The following is a 24,019-nucleotide window of genomic DNA, read 5'->3' as shown; positions in this document are numbered from 1 at the left end:
CTGATCAGAGTATAAGAAAAGCAGTGTAAATTTTCCACAGTACAGTATAGTCAATTTTTTGTTTTTAAAAATGATTGACTTTGATGAAGACTTTAATGAATTCATGTTCTTTTTTTGTTTTCTTGGACTATTGCAGATTTAAATTTTAATTAAAATTTTAAAGTCACTCCTTTCAGAATTAAGTTATGTTGTGTATGAATTCTGACTTTGTTAACAAATTGTCACTCACTAAGTGTTTGAGAGAGAGGCTGTAACAATAAAGAGACTTAAAGATGGCTTTTTTAAAAGATGCTTATGTTTTTGGCCTTTTCAGAATAGCTCCTTGCTCCCTGTAAATGTGTTACCAATGTTAACTGCACAGTGTGTTAGTAACAGTGATGAATCAGATTAAATTTCTCAATAAGATATGATACTTGGGCAATTTCAAGAATGAAACCTTTACAACTGAGCAGCAAGATCAGGACTGAAATCTGTGTGTTTGCTTTTGTCAGTTAAGTGTCCAGTTTGTTTCCATATTAATTCTCTTTGATCTTAGATTTCACTACATGCAAGTATAATTAAGCTTCTAAGATCTAGAATTCAGAGGAAATATTTTTGACCAAGGTTGCATTTTGGTTCAGTACAAGCACTGCTGCCTCTGAGTTCACTTGTCTTGGATTTGAATCGCCACTCATTGTCTATGTAGAGTTTTGAGTGTTCTCCCAGTGGATGCTTAGGTTTACCTCCAGGTAATTTTTGCTTCCCCTCTGCCCCACCCCCCCGCCCCCCCCACCATATCACATAACATGTGAGTGTTAGAGAGAGGTCGGAAGCATGCACTAATCACACATTGCTACACCCACCACACAACAAACCAGCTGGATTGGGGACCCATGTGCAGTGGGTGACACCTCAGCACCATACAGGAACAGTGTGAATTTTTTTTTTTTTTTTTTAATACAGTTGCTGGAGTGCTAATGCTACCACCAATCTCCAAGTCTTTCCCTGTAAGTTTAAGGACTTACTTGCAGGGCTGGATGCAGGTTAACAACATACCCAGGATGAAGCAATTGCAGGCCTGGCTCAAGGGACTAGCAGAGCAGAGTCACTTCTGGCATTTATAGGATTTAAACCGGCAACCTTCTGATGGCTCTGAGGCTAGGGATCTGCATGGGCAACCACTTTGCTCTGTTAAGTTGAATATTAGGTTGAGTGGTAATTTTAAGTTGGCCTAGAGTGAGTGTTAATGTAGGTGTATTTTTGGGTTGGCTCTATAATGGAGTGGCATTATGTTCAAGGCAGCTTTCTTTATTTTGTTAATGTAATGTAATGGACTGGCATCTTGCTCAAGGCATCCTTCTTTATTTTGTTTATAAAAGTTATGGAAAAATAAGAGGCAACACACTTAAAATTACCCTCTTCCTGAGTAAGCTATCATCCATTTACTGTATGCTGTGAGCAAATATACTGTAACAAGCAATAAAGAAGTCTAAGCATTGAAATACATCACATATATACTGTATCCTGGGAAAATTAACTTATTATTTTCTTTAAAAGTAGCTCATATCACTCATCTGTGAGAGAAAATGTCTTGTGCTTAATGTGAAAAGAAAATTCTTAAATTATACATTATTTGTGATAAAAATCGCATTGAACCACCGCCTTTTTGGGACTAGTCCTTCTTGTGCTTAGCAGGATTATTAATATACCAATAATTGTGTTTCTCCAGTACTGAGTTAGTTTCATAGAACAACAACCTGCAGCCATATTTCTTTCAGTTTTTAGGTCCTTGCTTCAATCTGCCTTTACCTAAGGCCACTTTTTCTTTCGTTTAGTCCTCCTCTCGACCAATCCATACATCACTCATAGCATAACTGTAACATTTAAAGAACACTAGTTGATACTGATTTAAGGTTTCTAATACTTTTGTTTAAATTGATGCAAATTGTACTTGCCATAATATTATTTCACTTAAGTCCCACAGAGTATAGATTTGAAACAATGCCACTAAAACCTAAGACACTAAACCATTTTGTTTGTTTGAGAAATATGATGCATAGTGTCCCCTAAGTGGCTTCTACATATCTGTTTAAATGCACTAACAGTAGGTCATTATTGATATATACCGATACTGTACTATGTTTAGTTTACAGGCTAGAGAAATATTATTCTCTATAATATCAGACTATCCTGTGAATTTACTGGCTAATTGCAGTCAAGAGGATGTATGAACAAAGTCAAGAAAGTTAACCTAATGATTTCCAAGGTTAAAATCTAGTTACTAGGAGTTTCCTTTGTATACATTGTACATGACCAAACAGGCAGAAAATTGGCAGGTAAATCTTGCAAAACACCTCTGGTATTCATTTGAGTAAACTAACACTATAATCATAAAGATTAGGGCAATGACAAATTAAAACCAAAGACTAATTTGAACGTTTTACTGTAATTTACATGTTGTGTTTATTGTTTGAAAAATGTTTAGAAATCAGACTGTTTCAGTAGAACTGCAAGTACCCCAAATTAGGTGTTTGAGAGTCTTTGAAGAGGTACAGTTTTTTTCTGAATAGATTTTTCTAGTGGTAGATAAAGATATGAATATATTATAGTTTATATCATTACAGAGGAAGTAGGCTTAACATACATGATGTTTTAAATAGCATACATGCTTTTGTTTCTTTTAACAGGTTGGTTTATAATATATAAATACCATGTATTAAATAAGCAAAGAGTTAATGAAGATAGATGGAAGTGATTGGGTAGTAAATGGAGTTTTTGAAAAAACAGCATGTTCTATTTATCTCGGCCCAAGCATTTCCATCTACAATACATGTTCTGTTTGATGAAGAGAATGCTGGCAAAGAACCATTGACCCTGTCTATTTTATAAACTCAATTTAATTCAACTTTATGTTCAAAGGAAAGAACAGGTATGTTCTTTTTTGCAAGAGAGGATATAATAAAAGGAATTCCATCAGAGGAATTGGAAGAAGACTGTGGAACAATGCATGGTGGAAATTTTGTCAAGACGTTTGAGCCTAGTTGTTGCAAGTCATATATGTACTGTATGTGTTGGTTTATGTAGAGTGAAGTTTTTTAAAGGTCATTTTACACATCTATATACTGTCACAAAACTGAGACATACACAGAAAAAGGTTTGGGGCAGCCACCTGTATATTCAGGTATCCTGGCTGCAAAGTCATTTTCTTATTCAATGACAGCACTGATGTGCACACAACTGAGTCCAAAACAAGACTGACAAACAGGGGAAAGGGGAAGATAGGAAGTGAGGTCATAAGGATCGGGCCCATATTTGTTAGCCATTGGTTCGAGCCCGGACATGACATCACAGGGGCCGGAGCCAGTAAGGTCTCCTTCCATTGGTTCGGTCCCGGAAGTGACGTCAAGAGAGGCAGATGGGATCTCCCGGGAATGGTCTACAGGGAAGAGAGAAAAAGAGTCCGTGCACTCTGCCACCTCCCGGCCTGTTTCAGAACTGCCGTCACTCAAGCCCTTTAGCTGCCTCCAATGCGCACGTGTGTGACAATACATAATACAGAGTTGACTGACTCATTCATTCATTCACTTATTCATTAACAAAAACACCATTTCCTGTTTAGTTAAAAAGCTGAAATTTGGCAGGATGGTACACCTAGGTCAGTAGGTATCTTCTAAGAAATGACATTTTGATATATCGATAGAGGTATTAGAAGGGTTCTGCAATGTACCACTAACATTAATGCACTCCAATCTCAAGCCTCGCCGCCGCCATCCCCCCCCTTTCCCCCCAACCCCCCCCCCCAACTGCTCCTTGCTATCATGTACTAAAATGTCAAGTAAAGCTTATAAGGCTAGGGCAAAAATTAATAAATAGAAGCTGAAACATATGACTGACAAGACACACAAAAGTAGTGCTTGAATGAACAATGTACACAAATAAAAATCATAAACATATAATAACAGTAGTAGTAAAAACGCTTAATTCCCATTATTAATATGGATTACCCATTTAAATTCAAAAGAATACAATTTTCTTTAAAACTGTATTTTGCAGTCCCCTTCAAAAATGCATGGGTAGTGACTAAGAAAAGCAAGAATTAGTCAATGGCAGGAATGTTTTAGTCATGTGCAATTGATATGTAACATATTTAACAGTAAGGAGTTCTAATGAACAAATAATATTAGCCCCTGGTTTTAAGAAAAAAAAAACTACAAATACGGCATACAAAAATGTACTGAGTTACATATTACTTCTGATACATCCAGTCAACCAATGGCACTGTAACTGAAGCCCATTGTCTTTGGAAAATGCCCTGTTTCAGTTAAAATTCAGATGTATTCATCATTTAATGTAATAACAAAAGTGATTTTTTCTACTTGTGTCTGAGAGTATTGCAAAATATGCAAGCTGTAGAAACAAAAGCTAGATCTCCAATAAAAGATATCTCAAAGGAAACATATTAGCTATCTATTAGTTAGATATTTATTCTTTTGTAAGCATGAGGAAAGCTCAACTGAGATCTTCCTTTATGTTGGAAAGTATACAAATATTATGACAAATGACAACATTGAACAAAGGCATTCTAAATTAAAATTCTAATATTGCAATAGTTTTCTCTTCCCTTCTGACGTTCATACAAAATGGTATTTAAATGTAAAGTGTATGAAATTTACAATTCACATCATTAAAGGTTGAAAGGAAAATGTAATCATTGCTGTTGTATTTTACAACAGAATCCTAGCAATGCACTGTAAATTCAAACAAACATTGTTACATTATAGGAAATAAATACAAGTTGAAGTAATAATGGCAAACTTTAATGCATATATTTTTACAATTATCTATAGATAATGCAATGGAAAGAGACGAATCTCCATGATGTATGACAGCAGCTACAATAGATAAAGGGAAAATGTATCTGCGATATTTATGCAAAATTTGCAGCATTCACGTAAATGTATTACTAACTTATTTTAATTTATCATACTACATGTACAGTTGTATAATAAATGCTAATTTCAAAAATCAAGAATTACTGAACATTTAATATGTATCAGTGGAAAGTTAGCATTATTAACTAAATATAAGAGCCAAATAGGAAGAAAAGAAAATCTTGAATATCCTACTTTACAGTGCTTCCCAAACTCGGTGCTGGGGACCCACTGTGGGTGCAGGTTTTTGTTCCAACCAGCTTCTGTTTTTAATTGGACTCCTGGGCTAATTAAGTGAATGGTTATTTCCAGAGTTCTGTGTTTTGGGAACAATATAGAAATTAGAAAACTAAGTTTAGTTAAAAAAAAAAACAACACATATACATATATATTAATGGGAATAATATATTTTTTTCTTTGATTTTCATTCTACTTTTCCAGGTGTTCTAATTGTTTAATTAATCCATTATTTACTTATTACTTATTTGATTATTCAGTGTTGTTCTCCTGACTGTCTGCTCTGCTCGTTTTTAATTGTCATTAATAAGATACAACGAAGGGGGAAAACTGCACAGAGAAAGGGCCAAATATAATGAAATCAACAAAAGAGAGTTAAGCATTTAAATCTACAGTAAAAGCAGAAATATTTCTAAATGTCTTATAAATGTAAAAATCATGCTTCTGTGCTTTTCTGAATGTAGAATAAAGGAAAAAATATTAGCTAATTAAATGAGATCAGAGTTGTCAGGTGATGTCACTGATTGTGAATTTGGTTGGAACAAAAACCTGCAGCCACGGTGGGTCACCAAGACTGATTTTGGGAAACACTGTCCATACTGCATACAGTAGGTCTAGAGGGTCATTATTGTCATATGTACAGATTGCTGTGAAATTCTTACTTGAAATATGTGTGAAGAGCAAAGGAAATCTGGAAAGTTAAAGGAAAGTTTTGGAAAGGTACACTGTATGTGTTTCTAAATGTGGCATGCATTAGACAAGTGGAAGGAAGTACCATTGTTTGTACAAACAAAACAATACTGGGGCAGGTTGCAATGCTGGAAAACCTATGCCTGGCTATATGCCCATCATCAGTGCATACTTTGGTTTTTAATATGCTCAATTGATTCAATTACTGAGAAACTTAACAAGTAAAATAAGTGATCTGCAACTGTATTTTAATGACAAGTATGGTGATACGCAAGAGATTTGTTTCCTCTGTGAAACATATTACTGTGCAAAAGGGAAGTGTTAATAATTAAAACCCAAAGATGTTTTTGGCAGGAGGTTGTCTTTTCCTACTTCTGTGCTTAACCTATCTAACATAATTGTTATAAAAACAGATGCATGATATTATTTTAAAGTTAGTCTACATTAAATATACTGTACTTTTTCAGAATGAGCATATTCTCATAAAATGAGGTTTGTTTGTTACCCATTCCAAGGATTTGAATGACAGAACACAGAGCAGATTGTAAGTGTTCCACTGTTTCATTAGTAATATTATCCTCCTGCACCAATGAAGGTCTAGCTGTGGTGCTCTACGTGTGGAATATGAAAACTGCTTTGTGTTTTAATACACTACAGTCCATGGTAAGCTTCTCAAGGTGGTATTGCAGTGCACTGCAATAAGAAATTATATAATTTTCAACTATTGCATTCAGACTTTTGAAGTAAGTTAAACTAGACATGAAATTTATATTTTGTTAAATTAAATTGCCAACAATCCATTTCATAGCACACCGGGGTCAGTGCATACAATATTAATAACAGCATTGGGCAAAAGGTAAGAGCCTAACCTTGGACAGGGCATCAGTCTATCAGAGGGTACACACATACAGTTACACTGGGTCAAATTAGAGTTGGCTGTTAATTCAATGTGCATGTCTTTGTGATGTAGAAGGAAAACCAAAATACTTTCAGAAAAGTCCAAGTATACACATTAGGAACATGAAAACTACATAGAGTTTTCCAGGACCAATATTTGAACCCTGGAATGTAGTGCTAACTATTGTGTAAGACTGAAGCAAAATTGATTAGTGATATGTCTTACCTACTCCAGTCTCTAGTATTGGGCATCCAAACCAATGCTGATGCTCTATGGAGAAATATTTGGTTTATGGCCTCTTTTGAGGCAATCAGTAATAGTTCTTTTGTTTGATGTCTCTGTAACTAGGGTGAATAACACTTTAGATGAATAACTCTTTTGTTTGTGAACAGAGCTAACTTCTGATATTTAATTAAGACTTCACAATTTGAAATTTTGGATTTTAATGACAGTTGTAAACAAAAAGAATTCAACTTATGCAGTATAATGTGTTGAATGATTTTGCCGTTTTATATAAACAGGCAGTGGAAAAAACTAGCAAGAATGCCAGCCTGCTGCATCTGTATAACTAGATAAGTTATTTGTTATGCTTTGTTTTTTTGTGTTTGTGTTCCGAAGATTTCTCATTCACATACAGATATTTCAGGATGGGAAATGTCAGGATTTTGATCATCAACAAAAGTGGGTTAAATACCTGTAAAGAGATATTAACCTTGAACCTATTAAATATTTGCATCCTTTTTTATGACATCCTTTTCCACATGAAACGCATAAGGAAAAATAATGCATCATTTGATTTTTTTCAATTACTGTTTAAAATTATCAAGGTAGTAAGTAAGATCAACTGTTGCTTCAAAATGGGGTATTCTGCAAAAATACCAGGGCACAGATTGGAAAGTTGTAAATAGTAAATTTATGCAATTGTTTGGAAATATATTTTCATAGAAAACTACAGATTCATTAAACCATTTAGCAAGTAGTACCAGCAAAAGAACTAAGAAACTTTCTGCAAATGTTAGGTGAATATCAAGTAATATGATTTGTTGGTTGTAATGATCTTTCAACATTTAAACTTGTATTTTCTTGATTTTGCAAGAGATAAGAGATAAGAATTGGTTGAATCTTAGATTTTTCTCATTCTAATAAAGGATTTCCAAAATGTAATTGTCGAATAACACTGAGCAGCTTCTTGACTTCTAAATCAATGAGAGCAATGTACAGTATGTCCAGCCAGTGCTATTTAAAACTGTGGATTGCTTGTGTGAGTGTCATACACTGGAAGAATAGAAAAAAGTAAACTTTTTTTTTTATGGCTATGAATGTAGCAGTATATTCGGCACCTAATACATACCTGATGCATTTATAAAGCTTTTAAATTATGTTTCTGTATATAATTAATATAGGAGCTTAGTGAGCATAAAATATATTGTTATGACAATAAAGCTTTTTAAATTTGACATTTTAACGCTGAATGAATGACACCATAATCGTTTTTGTAGTACAATATTATTACATTCATTGTTGTTTTTTCTTCTGCAGATGAATTTGCGTTCGGTTTTCACAGCAGAGCAGCAGCGTATCTTACAAAGGTATTATGAAAACGGAATGACCAATCAGAGTAAGAGCTGCTTCCAGCTTATCCTGCAGTGTGCCCAGGAAGCCAAGTTGGACTTTAGTGTGGTGCGGGTAAGACAATTTATATGTTTGGCTGAAGAGCTTATTGGGTTATGGGCTGTATGAAGTAATGCTATGGCATGGTAATTTAAATTTAGTGTAACATTTAATGTTGTCGGAAATTGGCTATAATGTGACGATAATTTATTCCTATGAATTGAAAATAAGTTTGGAAAATAAATCAATTAATAATCTTAAGGTGCAATTTTCTGTTCTCCACATTAAGAATAATTTTTTGCGGAAAATTGCAAGTGAAAGTTTCAATGCAAGTTCTTAATATTGCTTTAACAATGATTTTAAGTGAGTCTTCAAACCTCTGGAATAATATTGCTTTTGAGTGAAATGTTTTCATTCTATTTTACATAATGGTTTCAACAAAGTTAATTTTGCAGTTTATGAATAATTCAATAACAAATAACATAATTTGATATTTATGGGAAAGGAATGAAATCTTTCTACAAACTAATGTGTGCAACCTGACCAGTTTGCACTTTTATTCTTGCTTGGCTCTGTGGCACAGTGCTGTTGCCTAATGGATTCAGTGTCTTGGGTTCAATTCCCATGCCTATTCAGGGCTCAACACTAACTTTTACATGTGGTTGCCAGGCTTGACAACCAGGCATGAACATTTGATTGTCATGTGTTGTGCTCTGTGCTCATACCTAGCCTATGATGATTGGGGTGGTATAATTCAGTTTAGTAAGCAATTGTTCATAAATATTTTCACAGCTAAAACACTTCTTAATTAGCAGAAGGTCAACAACTGTCATAAAATTGCAAATGAGTGGACAAATTGTAGGACGGATCAAGCACAATTAAAGTGGACTCTGGCAAAGAACATAGAACCTTGCACAGTTGAGTTGATTCTAGACCCACAATGATCTTTTGGCATCAATGGTCACCTGCACAGTTGAGTTGTTAGCAGCAGGAACCTGTGGACCCTTGGACTGGAATTTGAGTACATTGTCCAGTAGTTGATAGGCCGATGGCCTAGTCCATGGCTTGATCCACTCTCTGGTGTGACTTGTTTCTCTTTGGGAGTCAGATGATCCATTTGTCTGCAGACCTTTAGCACAGCTCACTCTCCAGGTTCAAATTCAAGTACTGTCATAAACAACATACTAGGAATAATAGATTTTACCTGCAGGTGTAAAGACTTAAAAGTTTTATTCCACATTATTCAGCATTGCAATCCTTCATCTGTAAATTTTTAAAAGTTACTTATGGATCCCAAAAATAGTGTTTAATGAGGTGTTAGGCCTGTTTCTTTGGGGGTATCCCTTTTTTTAATCCAGCCTCTGCTTGTCTCATAGCCAATTTGTTTTTTAATGTTCAAAAGTGAATCTGCAGCTGGTAAGCACAATGCAGAAGTTTCTACTCATTGTAGCCATTATTGAGCTATCCCTCAAAAAAAAAATTTCCTCTATAGTTGTATCTAGTTTTTCTATTATTGTGGACTCCACTCAATTAAAAGCATATTCATCATAACAAGTAAATCATCACAACAAGGAGCTGGTGGTGGATTTTAGGAGGCCCAGACCCCTCATTGACCCAGTGATCATCAAAGGTGACTGTGTGCAGATGGTGCAGACCTATAAATATCTGGGAGTGCAGCTGGATGATAAATTAGACTGGACTGCCAATACTGATGCGCTGTGCAAGAAAGGACAGAGCCAGTTATACTACCTTAGAAGGTTGGCGTCCTTCAACATCTGCAATAAGATGCTGCAGATGTTCTATCAGACAGTTGTGGTGAGCGCCCTCTTCTACGCAGTGGTGTGATGGGGAGGCAGCATTAAGAGGAAAGACGCCTCACACCTGGACAAACTGGTGAGGAAGGCAAGCTCTATTGTTGGCATGGAGCTAGACAGTTTAACATCTGTGGCAGAGCGAAGGGCGCTCAGCAGGCTCCTATCAATTATGGAGAATCCACTGCATCCACTTAATAGTATCATCTCCAGACAGAAGAGCAGCTTCAGCGACAAACTGCTGTCACTGTCCTGCTCCACTGACAGATTGAGGAGATCGTTCCTCCCCCAAACTATGCGACTCTTTAATTCCACCCGGGGGGGGTAAACGTTAACATTTAACATTATACATAGTTATTGTCTGTTTTTCACCTGCATTATTATCATTCTTTAATTTAATGTTATTTATTGTATCAGTATGCTGCTGCTGAAGAATGTGAATTTCCCATTGGGATTAATAAAGTATCTATCTATCTATCTATCTATCTATCTATCTATCTATCTATCTATCTATCTATCTATCTATCTATCTATCTATCTATCTATCTATCTATCTATCTATCTATCTATCTATCTATCTACAATATAAAAAAGTCAATCTTAATATATATACCAAAGGAAAAACATTCAATTGTCTCAAAATATTCAAACTATTGGCACATATCCTTTGATGTTATGAAAACAACTTTGCAAACTAAATATCAACGTATCCCCCCTTAGAGGAAATGTGGAGTGAGAGGGTATCGGTCAGTGAAAACTTCTGAATCCAGTCCCATTAAATATTACAACATGGCAAGAGCCAAATACTATTGTTCTTCTATAGAGAACACAAATATGTCCAGGAGTGGCAAACCAAAGAAAAGAAAAGAGAAAGTAGAGAGGTTTTGAGGTTATTAGTTAAAGAGTCGTGTTCTGTGGAGGTTGCTGTAGAAAAGAATAAGTTATTTACTTTCCTTTCTTAATCCAGACTTGAACTGGAGCTTAGACAAGCATTCTCGATCCCCTTTTCACAATGAATGTAATATATTACCATACAGTGTCAATTAATGCATACATTTACTCTGGTTGGTTCATTGGTTTAAACCCAAACGACTTATGTAAAATAAAAGCCTATCCTTTTTAATAAAATCCCTTTGTGCGTCCAGGTGTCCGTGTGTGTGTGTCTTCTGGTGAAGTGCGCATGCGCAGGGCATGGTGCGATGCGTGATATTATTGTCAGAGAAAGTTAGAGGCGTTTTACGGAAATACAAACCAGTATTACTGCGAGAGGAAATTAAAGGTACACAATTCAGTGACGCATATTACAGCCACATTCAAGCCAGTAGTACTGTCAGAGGAGATTAAAGGCATATTACCGACGCACACGCCTGTATTACCACCAGAGAAAATTAAAGGTATATTACGGACGTACAAGCCAGCGGACGTACAAGCCAGTATTACTGTCACAGAAAATTAAAGACACACAATACACGGCGGCAGCCCACAAAGAACGGTCAGCTCAGCAAGTAAACATCAACAAAAGAATGGCTGAAAGAAAGAAAAATACGACCAACAAAAAGAATGAGGTCAAAGTCCCTTGCCATTTAATATAGACTGTTCCTACTAATGTTTATGCACTACTGTTCTAGCGCCCATTATTGTAACGGGCTAAATGACTAGTTATATTATATTCTGGTGGGTCTTATACCTTTTGAGCTACCACCCTTGAAATTTCTATGCATATAACAATTGTCCATTCTGGTTGTTTATAGGATATCTGCTGATTTCTTAGTCATCTTTCAGTACATTTTGTTGTTCACTTGACCCCTATCTGGCCTCCTGACATGCCCGCAAATGTTTCTGACATTCATTAACCCTTTATGCTATTTCTTTAAGCTATGTTACCCTAAAATTATTCTTCCACAGTATGAGCAGCATGGTGGTGTAATGGTAGCACCACTGCCTCGCAATAAGGAGAATTGGGTTCACATCCTGGGTGTTCCCAGCATGGAGTTTGCAAGTTCTCCCTATGTCAGCTGGGTCTCCTCTAACAGTTCAAAAAATGCATGTTAGGTGAATTGTTGTTACTAAATTGACCCTTGTGTGCGTGTGTGCTTGTGTATGTGTACTCTGTGATGCATGGGTTTGGCCATAGATGGATGGAAGGAAGTGCAATGTTATATTTTTAATAGATTCATTAACCTTGTACTTTATATAATTCTATATAGAAAATGTCATATAAACGAAAATATGTAACCATCTTCTTCATAGTTTAATGGAAAATAATAGCTACCACTGGCAAGTGTCTTTTTTGCCTACTCACCTTCTATTTTACATCTTTTTTTCTAACTTGTTCAGTAGCTTTTTCCTTAATTGGGTTTGTAAAATATCAGTCTTTCTGTCATGTTATTCATGTCTAAAGAAATATGATTGTTATTCATAAAATATATTGGTGTTTATTTTTATTAACATTTCAATACTTTAAATAAACAATCAAAAAGAAGTGAACAAATATTTTATTTCATATGTGTTGAAAGTTGTTAAGAGCGCAATTTGTTCTATAATGTAACATTTAAAGACATCTCATTTTTAGAGTCAAACATCTTCATTTTAATTCCAACATGGCTGACTTTTTCATGGCACGTGTTCCAGTTAGTATATCTCTCATCTTCATACACTTGAATAGACTTCTTCAAAGCAGACAAATTACAGGTAAAATTCAGTTACAACAAACTGCCAGGAACTTAAAAAATATTTTGTTGTAATGAAATTTCGTTAGATGGAAGTCTGGGCATCTCTGCTCAAGCTGCTGCCCCCGCGACCTGACCTTGGATAAGCAGAAGAGGATGGATGGATGGAAAATTTCGTTGTAATGAGATTCTGTATTTGTCACTATAGTCCTTTCTTTAACTTGTGTCCAGGCGTTTGCAATCATTTCAATAGCTTCTTTCTCATTAATTTTAATCTCCTCCTATCTACAAGTTATGCTGACAAGAATTTTTCTCAGTAGTTCCTTGCGATAATACACTTTCAGAGTGTGAATTATTCCCAAATCCAATAGCTGAAGCACTACTGTGAAATTTGGTGGGAGGAATTCAACACGAACATTATCTAAATGCGGAAGCATGTTGTGGGCAGTAGTTATCAATCAGAAGCCAAATCATCCTTTTCTTCTTCTTCATATTGTAATGTTTCTGAACTCTTTTGGGATCCCCCCCACTCCCCACCCAACCGAAACGACATGCTGAAGTGCATCCCAAAGCACGATTGCCACTTCTACGTAAGATTGTTTGTCCGTTGCCAGGACAGGTTAACAGCAGACACACAGAGCTGCAGTGAGGCGCCACAGAAACGAATCCTAAAAGATCATGGTCGCGCTGTAAGTCCCTGTCTTACACCCCAAAACATGAGGCTGAGTCTCAGTACTTTAGCAACACCAGCTTTATTCATCTTGAAACAGGAACAGCATGGTTATTTATTGTAGCATGATCTGGTTAGTGGCCAAGTAATCCTGTTACCTGCATTTACAATGTGCCTTGGATCACCCATCGAGATCTTTTCTGTTTGCTTCAGTGCTGAGCCGCATCAGAGCTATGAGCCTGCTGTTGCTCCGGCAACAGATAAACAGTCTTCCACAGACGCTGTTTGGCGTGTCATCTAGTTGGGGGATGTCCCAAGAGAGTTTAGAAACTTCTCATTTTCTTGAATGAGTGCCACATTAATAGGAATGTTTCTTGAACGAGCATCACTTAACCACATAAAAATGTTTTTTTTCAACGTCTTCAAATGCAGCAGTTCGCATACGTTTGCAACCCAAGATTTTTCTTCTTTTTTTGCTCAGTGTTTCAAGAAAGTTGACAGGGTCGATCGTGAAATTCCGAATTCACTGACAACATCTTTTTTCTTTTTGCCGTAATCAAGAGCTGCAAAAATGTAAAGTTTTTTTTTTCTAATATGAATATTGTCTTTTTGTGTCTGCCGTTTCTATAGGAGGGTGACAATGAGTTAAATTCCAATGGATGTTTTTCAAATATTGACGAGCATTAAGCAAAAACTATCACTGAAAACCACCGGAAACAAAAACAGCAAAAAAAAAAAAAAAACAGTACGAGGAAAGTCAAACGAGAGAATTTTTTTTTTTTACAATGTTTCTGTTCCGCGGAGCGTTGTGCACAACTGAGCTGCGACCACAGAACTAACTGCTCTGTGGATGATTCATTCAAGCATTTCAAGGTCTTTTAGGCACTTCGTTGTAATGAAAGTATCTGCTGAATCTACTTCGTAGTAACGAGATTTCTATAGACTTGTGTCATATGAGGAAACTGTTGGGACCATAAAAATACTTTGTTGTAATGAAAATTTCATTGTAAAGATATTCGTTGTAACGGAATTTTACATGTATAGCGCCTCTGGTGTAGTGCCATCAGTTAATTGGATAAATAGGAAGTACTATGTAATTAAGTACTTTTCTGTATACAGTATGTTTAGTGTTTTTACCAAGGCTAATATTATAGGCAGGTAGTGTAATGATTAAGGCTTTGGACCCAGGACTTCAAACCCTGAGTTTGTGGGTTCAAGTTCTGCTACTTGCAGTGTTTGACCATGAGTATGTCACTTCACCTTCCTGTGCTCAACCTGGAAAAACAAATAAAACGTAACCAATTGTATCAAATGTAGGTCACCTTGGATAAAGATGTCAGTCAAATAAGTAATAATAATATTATTAGGTCACTGGAGCAGCTTAGTCTTGAACATGCTGTATATAATTACACATCAGTAAAACATTCCTGCATTATATCATTTTCTGTTTTTCCAAAGATCAAACAATTATGCATAATGAACAAAAACTGGCTACTTACATTATATTAGGTATCTTTGTTAATCCCATGGAGAAATTCAGAATAACCTCTCACAGACATGGGGAGAACATGCAAACTCCACACAGGAAAGACCCAGAATGAGAACCCTGGTCTCCTCACTACAATACAGCAGCATTACCAGTGCTCCATTGTGTCACCTACATTTCTGATCCACTTCCAAAAAACCAGTGCATCGCTAAAGTGGATAATGTTCTACACAGCCAGGGGCCAATAAGTAACTGCCAATTGCTTTAAAATGGTGGCCAACAGCTACCTGGAAACTGTTTCTCTCAAGCCCTGTCATAGCTCCTTATGTGGAGTTTGTATGCTCTCCTCAAGCCTGAATGTTTCTTTTTCTTTAGGTACACTGTTTTGTCTCCTACATACCAAAGGCATATGTGTTATGTTAACTAGAAATATGAATTGGAAGATGTGAGCGTGTGTGTGTATACATGACTGAGGGGGGATCATGTGATAGTCTGGTACGCTGTCTTGTGCTGATTCCTGTGCCTTAATGTTGCCTGGCTATGTTGTAACACCTACAACCCTGAGCTGGATTAAGTGGGTTTGAGAATATTGTGTGATTTAAAAGATAAAATCCCTTTCAATAATCTGATTTTATTTATTTATTTATTTTTTTTTTAAAGACGTGGGTTGGAAATAAACGGAGAAAACTGACATCCAAGATGGAGCAGAATGGTTCTCCACAGAGTTCATCAAACAGCTCAGGTGGAAATGGAAGCACTACAGGTAGCAGTGGGACTGTTATGGTGGTGGATAGTCCAGTGCGGAATGCAGCAGTTGGCCCTCGATGGACACAGCAAGCACAGGTCTTACCTGCCACCTCCTCCTCCTCATCCTCCTCAAACTCTAGTGGAAACAACAGCAGCAGCAACAACAACAATAACAACAATGATGTCATAGTTATGGGTGTCTACACTCTTGCACCACCTTCTGGGCGTACTGATACAGCATCCTCATCAAACAGCAACACAAATAAAACGACAGTTAAGGTAGTTGGTCGAAGTGAAACAGAATCACAACAGCAGCCTCCCCCAGCACATTCAACTCAGCTAAAAACTGCCAGCCCAGTTAACTCTTTTACTGTCAAAACAGCCCCATATCCACGTAAGGTTACACAGCCTAGTTCTACAAATTCAGTGTACTGTAATATCAAGAACAGCTTAATCATGTCTGGATCACAGACTGGGGATCAAGGGGGTGCATCAAGGGGCTCATGGACCAGACCATACTCTCAACAGCAGTGGCCTTTCCCTTCTGAACAACAGCCTTCAAACTCCAGTGCCAGAGTTCAGGAACCATCTTCTTGCCCTGCTGGTAATGTCAAAATCCAGCAGGTTTTTACCTTGGCACCTGGTGGTGGTGAACATCAGGCAGCAAAGTTTCTTGGTCAAACCTCCACTGCACAAACACAGCAGACTAATAAGGCCCGGCTGGCAGAAAGCATGGGATGCTTCTCTATTGCAATGGAAACTGGTGATGCAGACGATGAGTATGCCAGAGAGGAAGAATTGGCTAACATGGGTGCACAGATGCAAATCTGTCCAAGTGGTGTGGCAGAACCTGGAGCCTTGAGGCAGAGGGACAGTCCTGGGGTGTTACCTGCTGGCCGTGGTGGAGGTGGACTAGTAACACCTCAGCAGGGAAATTGTGGTAGTTCAGAACTGTCTCCAACTGGAGTTTACCCTGCTAACCGAGATTACCAGTCACCATCTACTTCAACGCACTATCCATCTGGTCCAGGGCCGTTTTACAACAGCAGTGGTGGCAACGGTGGTGCTGGTGTTGGTATGCACCGTAGTAATTACTCAACAAAGTTTCACCCTGTAGCAAATAACCATAACTCACCTCAGCGTATGGGCAACTATCAGGTAGGTAACAACCTATGTTATTGCTTAAAAAGAAAATGAATTTTACAAATCTTAATTCTGGGAATTCTAAGGCTTTATTTGTATCTTTTTTGAAGAAGTGCAGCTGCGTTTCTTAATGCTGGGCAAAATTATGCATTTTTTGCTACTTTTGGTATATTTTAAGAAGTTAGTGGTGACATCAAAGATTTTGGGCTGTCTATTGGGTAAGCTGTGATAATATATAGAAAGAACTTTAATGACATTTGGGCTGAAAAAACTCTGTTAGGGAAGCTAACTTTTAGATTTGGCACCAGAGAAGAGAAGAGAAGAGAGCTGGTTGCAGTAGGCAATCTAGTAGGATGTAGTGTGGGCATGATGGTTGTAAATAGGTAATATAATTTACAATGCACCGGTCAAATTATGGTTTCTAAGCTTATTTCTAAAAATGTTTATGGGTTAAATTTTGCCCCTGGTCTGATCATGCTACATAGAACATATTTCTCTCTTTAGAATAGTAAACTATTAGCCCCCCAAACTTGTGACCTAACATTCCTGGTAGCTTTCATTGAAACTGAAATTTTGTTCAATGAATTCTGTCAGTTTAAATAAGTGTTTACTTTTGCCAGATTTTCAAAACTGATTATAACTAACCTTATAAATTAGCACTTTTACATGTGCTTCAATAACCTGATTATTCACAGAAGCCTGATTTACATCTTGCCTGAAGAAGGGGCCTGAGTTGCCTCGAAAGCTTGCATATTGTAATCTTTTTAGTTAGCCAATAAAAGGTGTCATTTTGCTTGGCTTTTCTCTAAAATGCCACATAAACTGTTATGCAAATTAGAGAAATCAGGCTATTGGCCTCTAAGAAACCTGATTTAAGAGAGGTAGATTTCTCATAATCCAATAATGTGGTCATGTGAAAACTTAACCGGGTTATTGTCCGGGATTTTGTAGACTGCTGATGCCCAATGCACTCTGTCAGCCTGTGCATGTGTTTGCTTCATGCACAATTTCAGCAGCCGTGGGCAGAAGCATCCACAAAATACATTTCCTTTGGTTTGGGCAATCGCATTATTCCTTCTCCTGGCGGAAATAATCTCTCACTATTTCAGAAGTCCCTAAATTTGTGTAGATGAGCTGAACATACAGTGCTAAACTCAGCAACACAATCTTGAGAGCAGCAAGGTAACATGTTAAATGTAACATTTGTTAAATAGTCCGATTCCTTTTTAAAGAAACAAATAACCTAATGCAGTGCTTATCTTGTTCAAATAAAAATATGTGCATTATTATTATTTCAGCAGCACTAGTTTAAAGCAAGAAGCACGTGTACCGGGTACTTTGCAGGGCTTAATTGCACAGCCAAGCAGAAATGAGTTTGATGCATGCAGTCCCGTTAACAGAAATCTGTAAATAAAGCATCAGTGATGATGGAATTTAACTCTTTTTTTGCACAGTTTAATGATGTTGGAGCATTTTGACAAAGGAGAACTCCAGAAAATTACTTTGCTCGTGTAAACGTGGATTATTAAGAAACCAGATTTCTGCTTTAACCAGGTTATTCACCTTAACCTGATTATGTGTGCATGTAAGTGCACTGAATGAAACAATGTGTCTGGTCACAATCTATTTGCCAAAAGCACAGAGTTTAAGTGTCAGTCAGCATAGTCCTGCACTGATAGTTAAAAATGCACACAATGTAGGGCACATACACATATTGAATAAAGGTGTAATTCTTAAACTAAATTTCAAGTTTTTTTTTGGTTTTTTTTTCACTAGACCATCTCTTAACTGAATGTCATTTTAACACTGATCTCTATAACCACTGCACAAATTCAAGTTACATTCTTTATGGAAAAGTCGTGATCATCCTCTGTTATACCTCCACTCAGTGCAGTGTTGGCCAGTCTGTGCACATATGTGGTCACATTGAGTACCATATGTCAGGTAGCATTATTACAGTGATTCATTGTACTTTTGTTGAGTGCAGATGCAGTGGCCCTCTCAGGACCAAAGTAAGAATAATAATAATAATAAGTTACATTTATTGAGCGCCTTTCACAAACCCAAGGTAGCTTTACATACAGAGTAAAAAAAAAAAAAAAATTACACAGATGACAAAAGTTTGTAGAAGAGGAAAATTTTCAGTTGAGATTTAAAAGTGCAGAAACAGGAGCAATCTCGGAGAGACTGAGGAAGAGAGTTCCAGAGTTGAGGTGCTATAGCACTGAAGGACCTGCCTCCCAAGGTGGAGAATCGGAAATCAAAAGTAAGAATCAGAAATGATATGTATATATACACACACAAATATAAAAATAGATCATCTGTCCTAAAGAACCAGTAAGGAGCTAAAAGGATTTCCTGTGCCCATGGTTAATGTAATGAATAGTTATTCCTTGTTCTGTGTGATCAGTGCCTTAATTTTGGTTCATGTAAGTGAACATTCTCTCATGCTGAATGATCTAAACTTGTCATTTGCACTGTAGTGTTCACTTTGGCTTTTTGTTAACTTCTTTTCTGTAGTTTGTTGCATGCTGTAAAAGTCACTACATTTAGAACACAACCCCATGCCTTTTAATAAAGTGTATACTGTTACAGTTTGATAGCTGATGCCTTTGCTTTTAAAGGGCCAAGTTTTCAGCTCTTGAATACTAATCAGCTGTGTTTAGACTCACAGTTAACAATGAATCATATACAAGCTTTAGTTTATTAAAATGCTACTTGTTTTGTATCTGTTTGCTTCTGTTTGCAACTTACTACCATAAAAAGAATAGTACTCTTATTTTTTCAGACAAGCTTTGCTTTTTAAAAAAAATGCATAGATTGCAAATGAGAATAGTTGTGTTGTTCTGCACCCTTACTGAAGGGCTTGCACTCTTTGAAAAACCAGATTCAAGTAACAATACAATAGACATACCAACAGAATAATGTGGATTGCACTCTGGCTCTTTCCCTGTTGGATTCTTGTTTCCTGATATCTTTAATATCATTTATATCTGGTAACTGTGGAAAAAATATGTCAATGTGGCATTTATATTATCCTGGGCAGATACGGTAGGCAGCTGCACTATAGTATGTTTAACAGATTTTCATTTCACTGCTTAGAGAGCTTTTAATTTACTATAAAAATATATTTTAAATGTATAATAATATGTATAATATAAAATTCTGTTCTTTACTAAAATGTGTAGGTATTAAATTATACAGTAGATATTTTTAATATTGTAAAGCTGAACTCTGCAAGAATTATTAAACACAGAATGGAGACAAGAATATTTGGTTTTTATGTACAATGTTGCACATTCCAAATGTAAAAGACCATCTTACAAATAATGTGATGTACTCTGTGAAAAGCAGCTTGGAAGACACCTACTGGTCAATTATAGAATTCTTCTGAAGTGGATTTGTTCATTTTACGTGCAGTTTTAGGACCGGTTATAGCAGGAACACTTTCTACTGAGCAGACCAATAAGAAATTACTTCGTAATATCCTTCGGTATTTGTTGACCTACAAATTAATTTTGTGTTATCATAATGTGATGTAGTAAAAAGTATCTAGCCAATGCCAAATTTAAAATAATTATATTAAAAATAAATATATTTGAAATATTTTTAAATTATGCTATGGTTAAATCACTAAAATATAATTACAGTTACCCTAAATGTGCATTATGTATATATAAACATTAATAAATAAAGATTGGCAACACATTAAAAAAATACTATCAGATTGAATAGATATTAATTTTGAATATTGACTTTGCCATAGTGTTAATTTTGTTATTTGTATTTAAATTGCAGCTGTCAGGTAACCTAACTGTGCCGTGGATTACAAGTAACTCAAGAAAGAGAACAGTAAGTGCATAAATCTTTAAGAATGTTGCAGTTGTGGGTGTATGGTAACACCGTGGTTAGTGCTGCTTTTTACAGATCAAGCATCCTGAGTTTGAATCCTGTGCACTTTAAGTTAATTGGCGGTTCCATTTTAAATAGTATTTGAATATGGGTGTGATTGTGAGTGTGCCCTGGGATGGATTACTGCTCTGTCTAGGGCTCTTTAATGCCTTGCCTCCCTGGTCTACTTTGACTATGAACTGGATTAACCAGGTTTGAGATTTAATTGAAGACTTTAGCAACGTCAACTGAAATACAAGGCAATTCTGCCTTCGGGAAAGTAGGGTCAAAATATTGCTCATTCTAATTACCTTTTTATTAATTTCTCATCACAGATTTTTCCACTGATACCACATTTAATATTTGAAGAACATTTGTCTAATTATCCTTGCAAGGTTGAAGACTCTTTCGAAAGTCATCCAATGCATTACAGCAGACTTGGACAGAACTTTTTTTTTTCCTCCAATAATATAAAATTAAAGTAATACAGTTTCTTGTGAGGGGCTTGGCCACCTAACCCAAATATTGAATGCTTCCCAATATGTTGACTCTTTCTCGCTTTTCTCCCACTTGAACACTCTTAGAATTGTTATATCAATCATTCAGATGAATCATACAATATTATTTTGTATGAGACATGGTTAATAAGATTTGCTTAAGAAATAATCTATATAATAGCCATGGTTTCAGAACCTTTATACAAGCTATCAACCTTGTCAAAAAAATTTCTTCATAGCACTTTTTTATTTTAACAGCAGAAATAATGTTTTAATGGCCACATCCAAATAATGTAAATGTTCATTATATACAATTGAAAGGTTAACTGATCTTACTAGGACTGCAAAAATAAGGCACATTCATCGATGATGCTTAATTGGCCCATGAATGAATGTAAATATATACATAGAATATCATAGATATCATAAAGTGTTGACCATGTCGTGTGCCCAGTGCTGATAGGATAGGCTCCTGCTTCCAGCAATCTAAAAATAGCATTCACTATTTGATGGATGAATGAATCTTTATCAGTTTCTCAAGAAAATAGAATATATTTTCAGTTTCTAGAGAAACCTCTATACTAATTGGTAGAATCTGAAGAGATGATTTTCTATTGCAACGTTTGTATGAAGCTTGTTTCTAAAACATAGTGAAATAAGACTATGAGTTGTATTATGCTTGAGAAAGCTCTCATTTTAGTATTTGTACCACTGCTTCTCAGAACAATTTTTATTTTCTTCTTCTTGATTTTTAGATGAAAGTCAGGAAGTATGTGAAATCAGTCTTGAGCAGTTCTGATTAAAGTGTCCAGTGCCTGCCATTATTAAATTTATCAATAACAGGCTGCAGTAAGACCTGTAATTAGAGTCGTACCCTGTGTAAAATCATACCTCAACATTGGTTTTCTACTTTTGTATTGTTCACAGGCCTAAAATCAATCTGTCTGTTTACTAAAATATGAAAAAAATCCAAGACTGGTATGTTTTATTTGAAAATATTCTGATCTGTCTTGGGTTTTTAAAAAATAGTTTAAAAAAAGCAAATGATTTGCATGTAGCTCAAGCAAATGCACTGGGCAGAGTTTTTACTGGGTTTTAATTAGAATGATTTTTCATTTAAAAGATGCCTTATACTTAACTTTTTCATTGCGCTTCAAGGTCATGTTACTATAGATATAACACAATCTGTTCAGAAATCAAATAATACAGCAATATCAAAAGACAGTCAAAATGCATTCAGTCCTAAGCATCACTTAGAGCTCCATCCTTTTGCTGATCATAGAGCTGTGCAAACAAAGAGCTCATTAAAAAAATTCTCCTTCAAATATTAAAACATCAAATGAAAAAAAAATGAATAGAGGTAGCAGCCTGACAGGGTTATTTTTAAATTCCTACTAAATTTGGAAAAATGTTTGAAGCATTTTCAGTTTTTGATAGTATATAATGTATGATAGTGTAGTGTTTTATAGTAGTTATTAAGTTATATTAGTTAGGTAAAATAAGTTGATGTGCATATAATGTAGTTACATATTCGTATCTTATTCACTGTTATTTGGAAAAATACCATTAAAGGATTAGGGATACATGTATACCAGTATCTAGCAGATAGAGAAATACTTTCCTCTAAATTGGCCTTATTTTAGGTTAGCCCCAAAATATGACCTAAGGCCAGTGCTTGATGGTAAAAGTCCCAGTTAGGGGTTGATCTCTGATAATATTTTAGATACAGTATCTATAAACTTTTGAAAATTGACAAGGAGTGTATATATGTAAATATTATGATCATACTACTACCACTACTGCAATTAGAACACACACACATACTGCATGCTCTCCATAAGTATTAAAACAGTGAAATTAAAGTGTTAATTCAAACACAGACAATTTAAAAAACAAAGTTTTTGATTAAAACAATTTGAATTAAAAATGAACCACTGAATAAGAGATACAAACAGAAAATGACTTTTTTTTAATTCTGGTGTGTTTTGTGCATAACCTATGTGTTTAAACTTTTTAGAATGATTAGACTTTTGTCTTCCATTCTCTTATTAACTAGCAGGATAGTTATTAATCCTGTCTTTAATATTGCATTGACTGGCCATTTAAAATTCTGTGTTTAGTATTGAATTTAGTTTAGATTTTTCATTACGATCAATATTCTTAAACTAACCTGAAGAGTATGGAGAAGCAAGCAAGAAGTTGAGCTCCTGAAAGAAAAAAAAAAAAATCGGGTCGAACCACGGGCTATCATAGAAATTGGTCAGAGCGAAACTATCTGTTTGAAATATCTATAAAAGGGAAGAAACAACTAGTGCACCTAGCAGTGACTTAGAAATGATCAGATCTGTGCAATAAAAAACTGCAGCTATCACAGAAATAGTCATTGTCAATCTATGTATATGATGGCTTTTTTTTTTTGCTAATGAATGGGAGAAATAAAATGAAGAATTAGATTGGACTAGATGGTCCAATTTTAATTGAAAAAATATAGCATGTTAAATACAGTACATAGGTTTTGAGGCAATAAATACATTTAGTACTTCGTTTTGCATATCAGAGGCAGTATGCTGAACATCAATAAGGGCTTTAGTGTAAGTGTGTGGTGTCTTTATGCAGGCATCCTCCTGTATGTTAAAGGTCAGATGATCCTTCAGCTGATGAAACAGCATTCATGTCTAGAGCGGTGCATTTCATGTTAGTGTACCAACAAAAACCCCTGGTGTGAACCAACAGCTAAAGAACAGAAGGGTTTCTGTTGT

General features: G+C 35.8%; 1 protein-coding gene across 5 annotated transcripts in view; it reads left to right on the top strand.

The window, feature by feature from the left end:
* The window catches only part of hdx (highly divergent homeobox), a 102,984-nt gene that overhangs the window by 38,157 nt on the left and 40,808 nt on the right, over positions 1-24,019 (top strand). For all 5 annotated transcript variants that reach the window (XM_028815959.2, XM_028815962.2, XM_028815960.2 and 2 more), the window contains 3 exons: positions 8,275-8,421; positions 15,643-16,887; positions 20,671-20,724. In XM_028815959.2, coding sequence (XP_028671792.1) covers positions 8,275-8,421; positions 15,643-16,887; positions 20,671-20,724 — 1,446 coding nt within the window. The remainder of the gene's footprint in view (positions 1-8,274; positions 8,422-15,642; positions 16,888-20,670; positions 20,725-24,019) is intronic.

The sequence above is a fragment of the Erpetoichthys calabaricus genome, chromosome 12 (assembly GCF_900747795.2).
Source record: "Erpetoichthys calabaricus chromosome 12, fErpCal1.3, whole genome shotgun sequence".
In the NCBI taxonomy this organism is placed as follows: Eukaryota; Metazoa; Chordata; class Cladistia; order Polypteriformes; family Polypteridae; genus Erpetoichthys; species Erpetoichthys calabaricus.
Note: the sequence above shows the minus strand (reverse complement) of the source record. Positions and strands in the feature narration are given on the sequence as shown.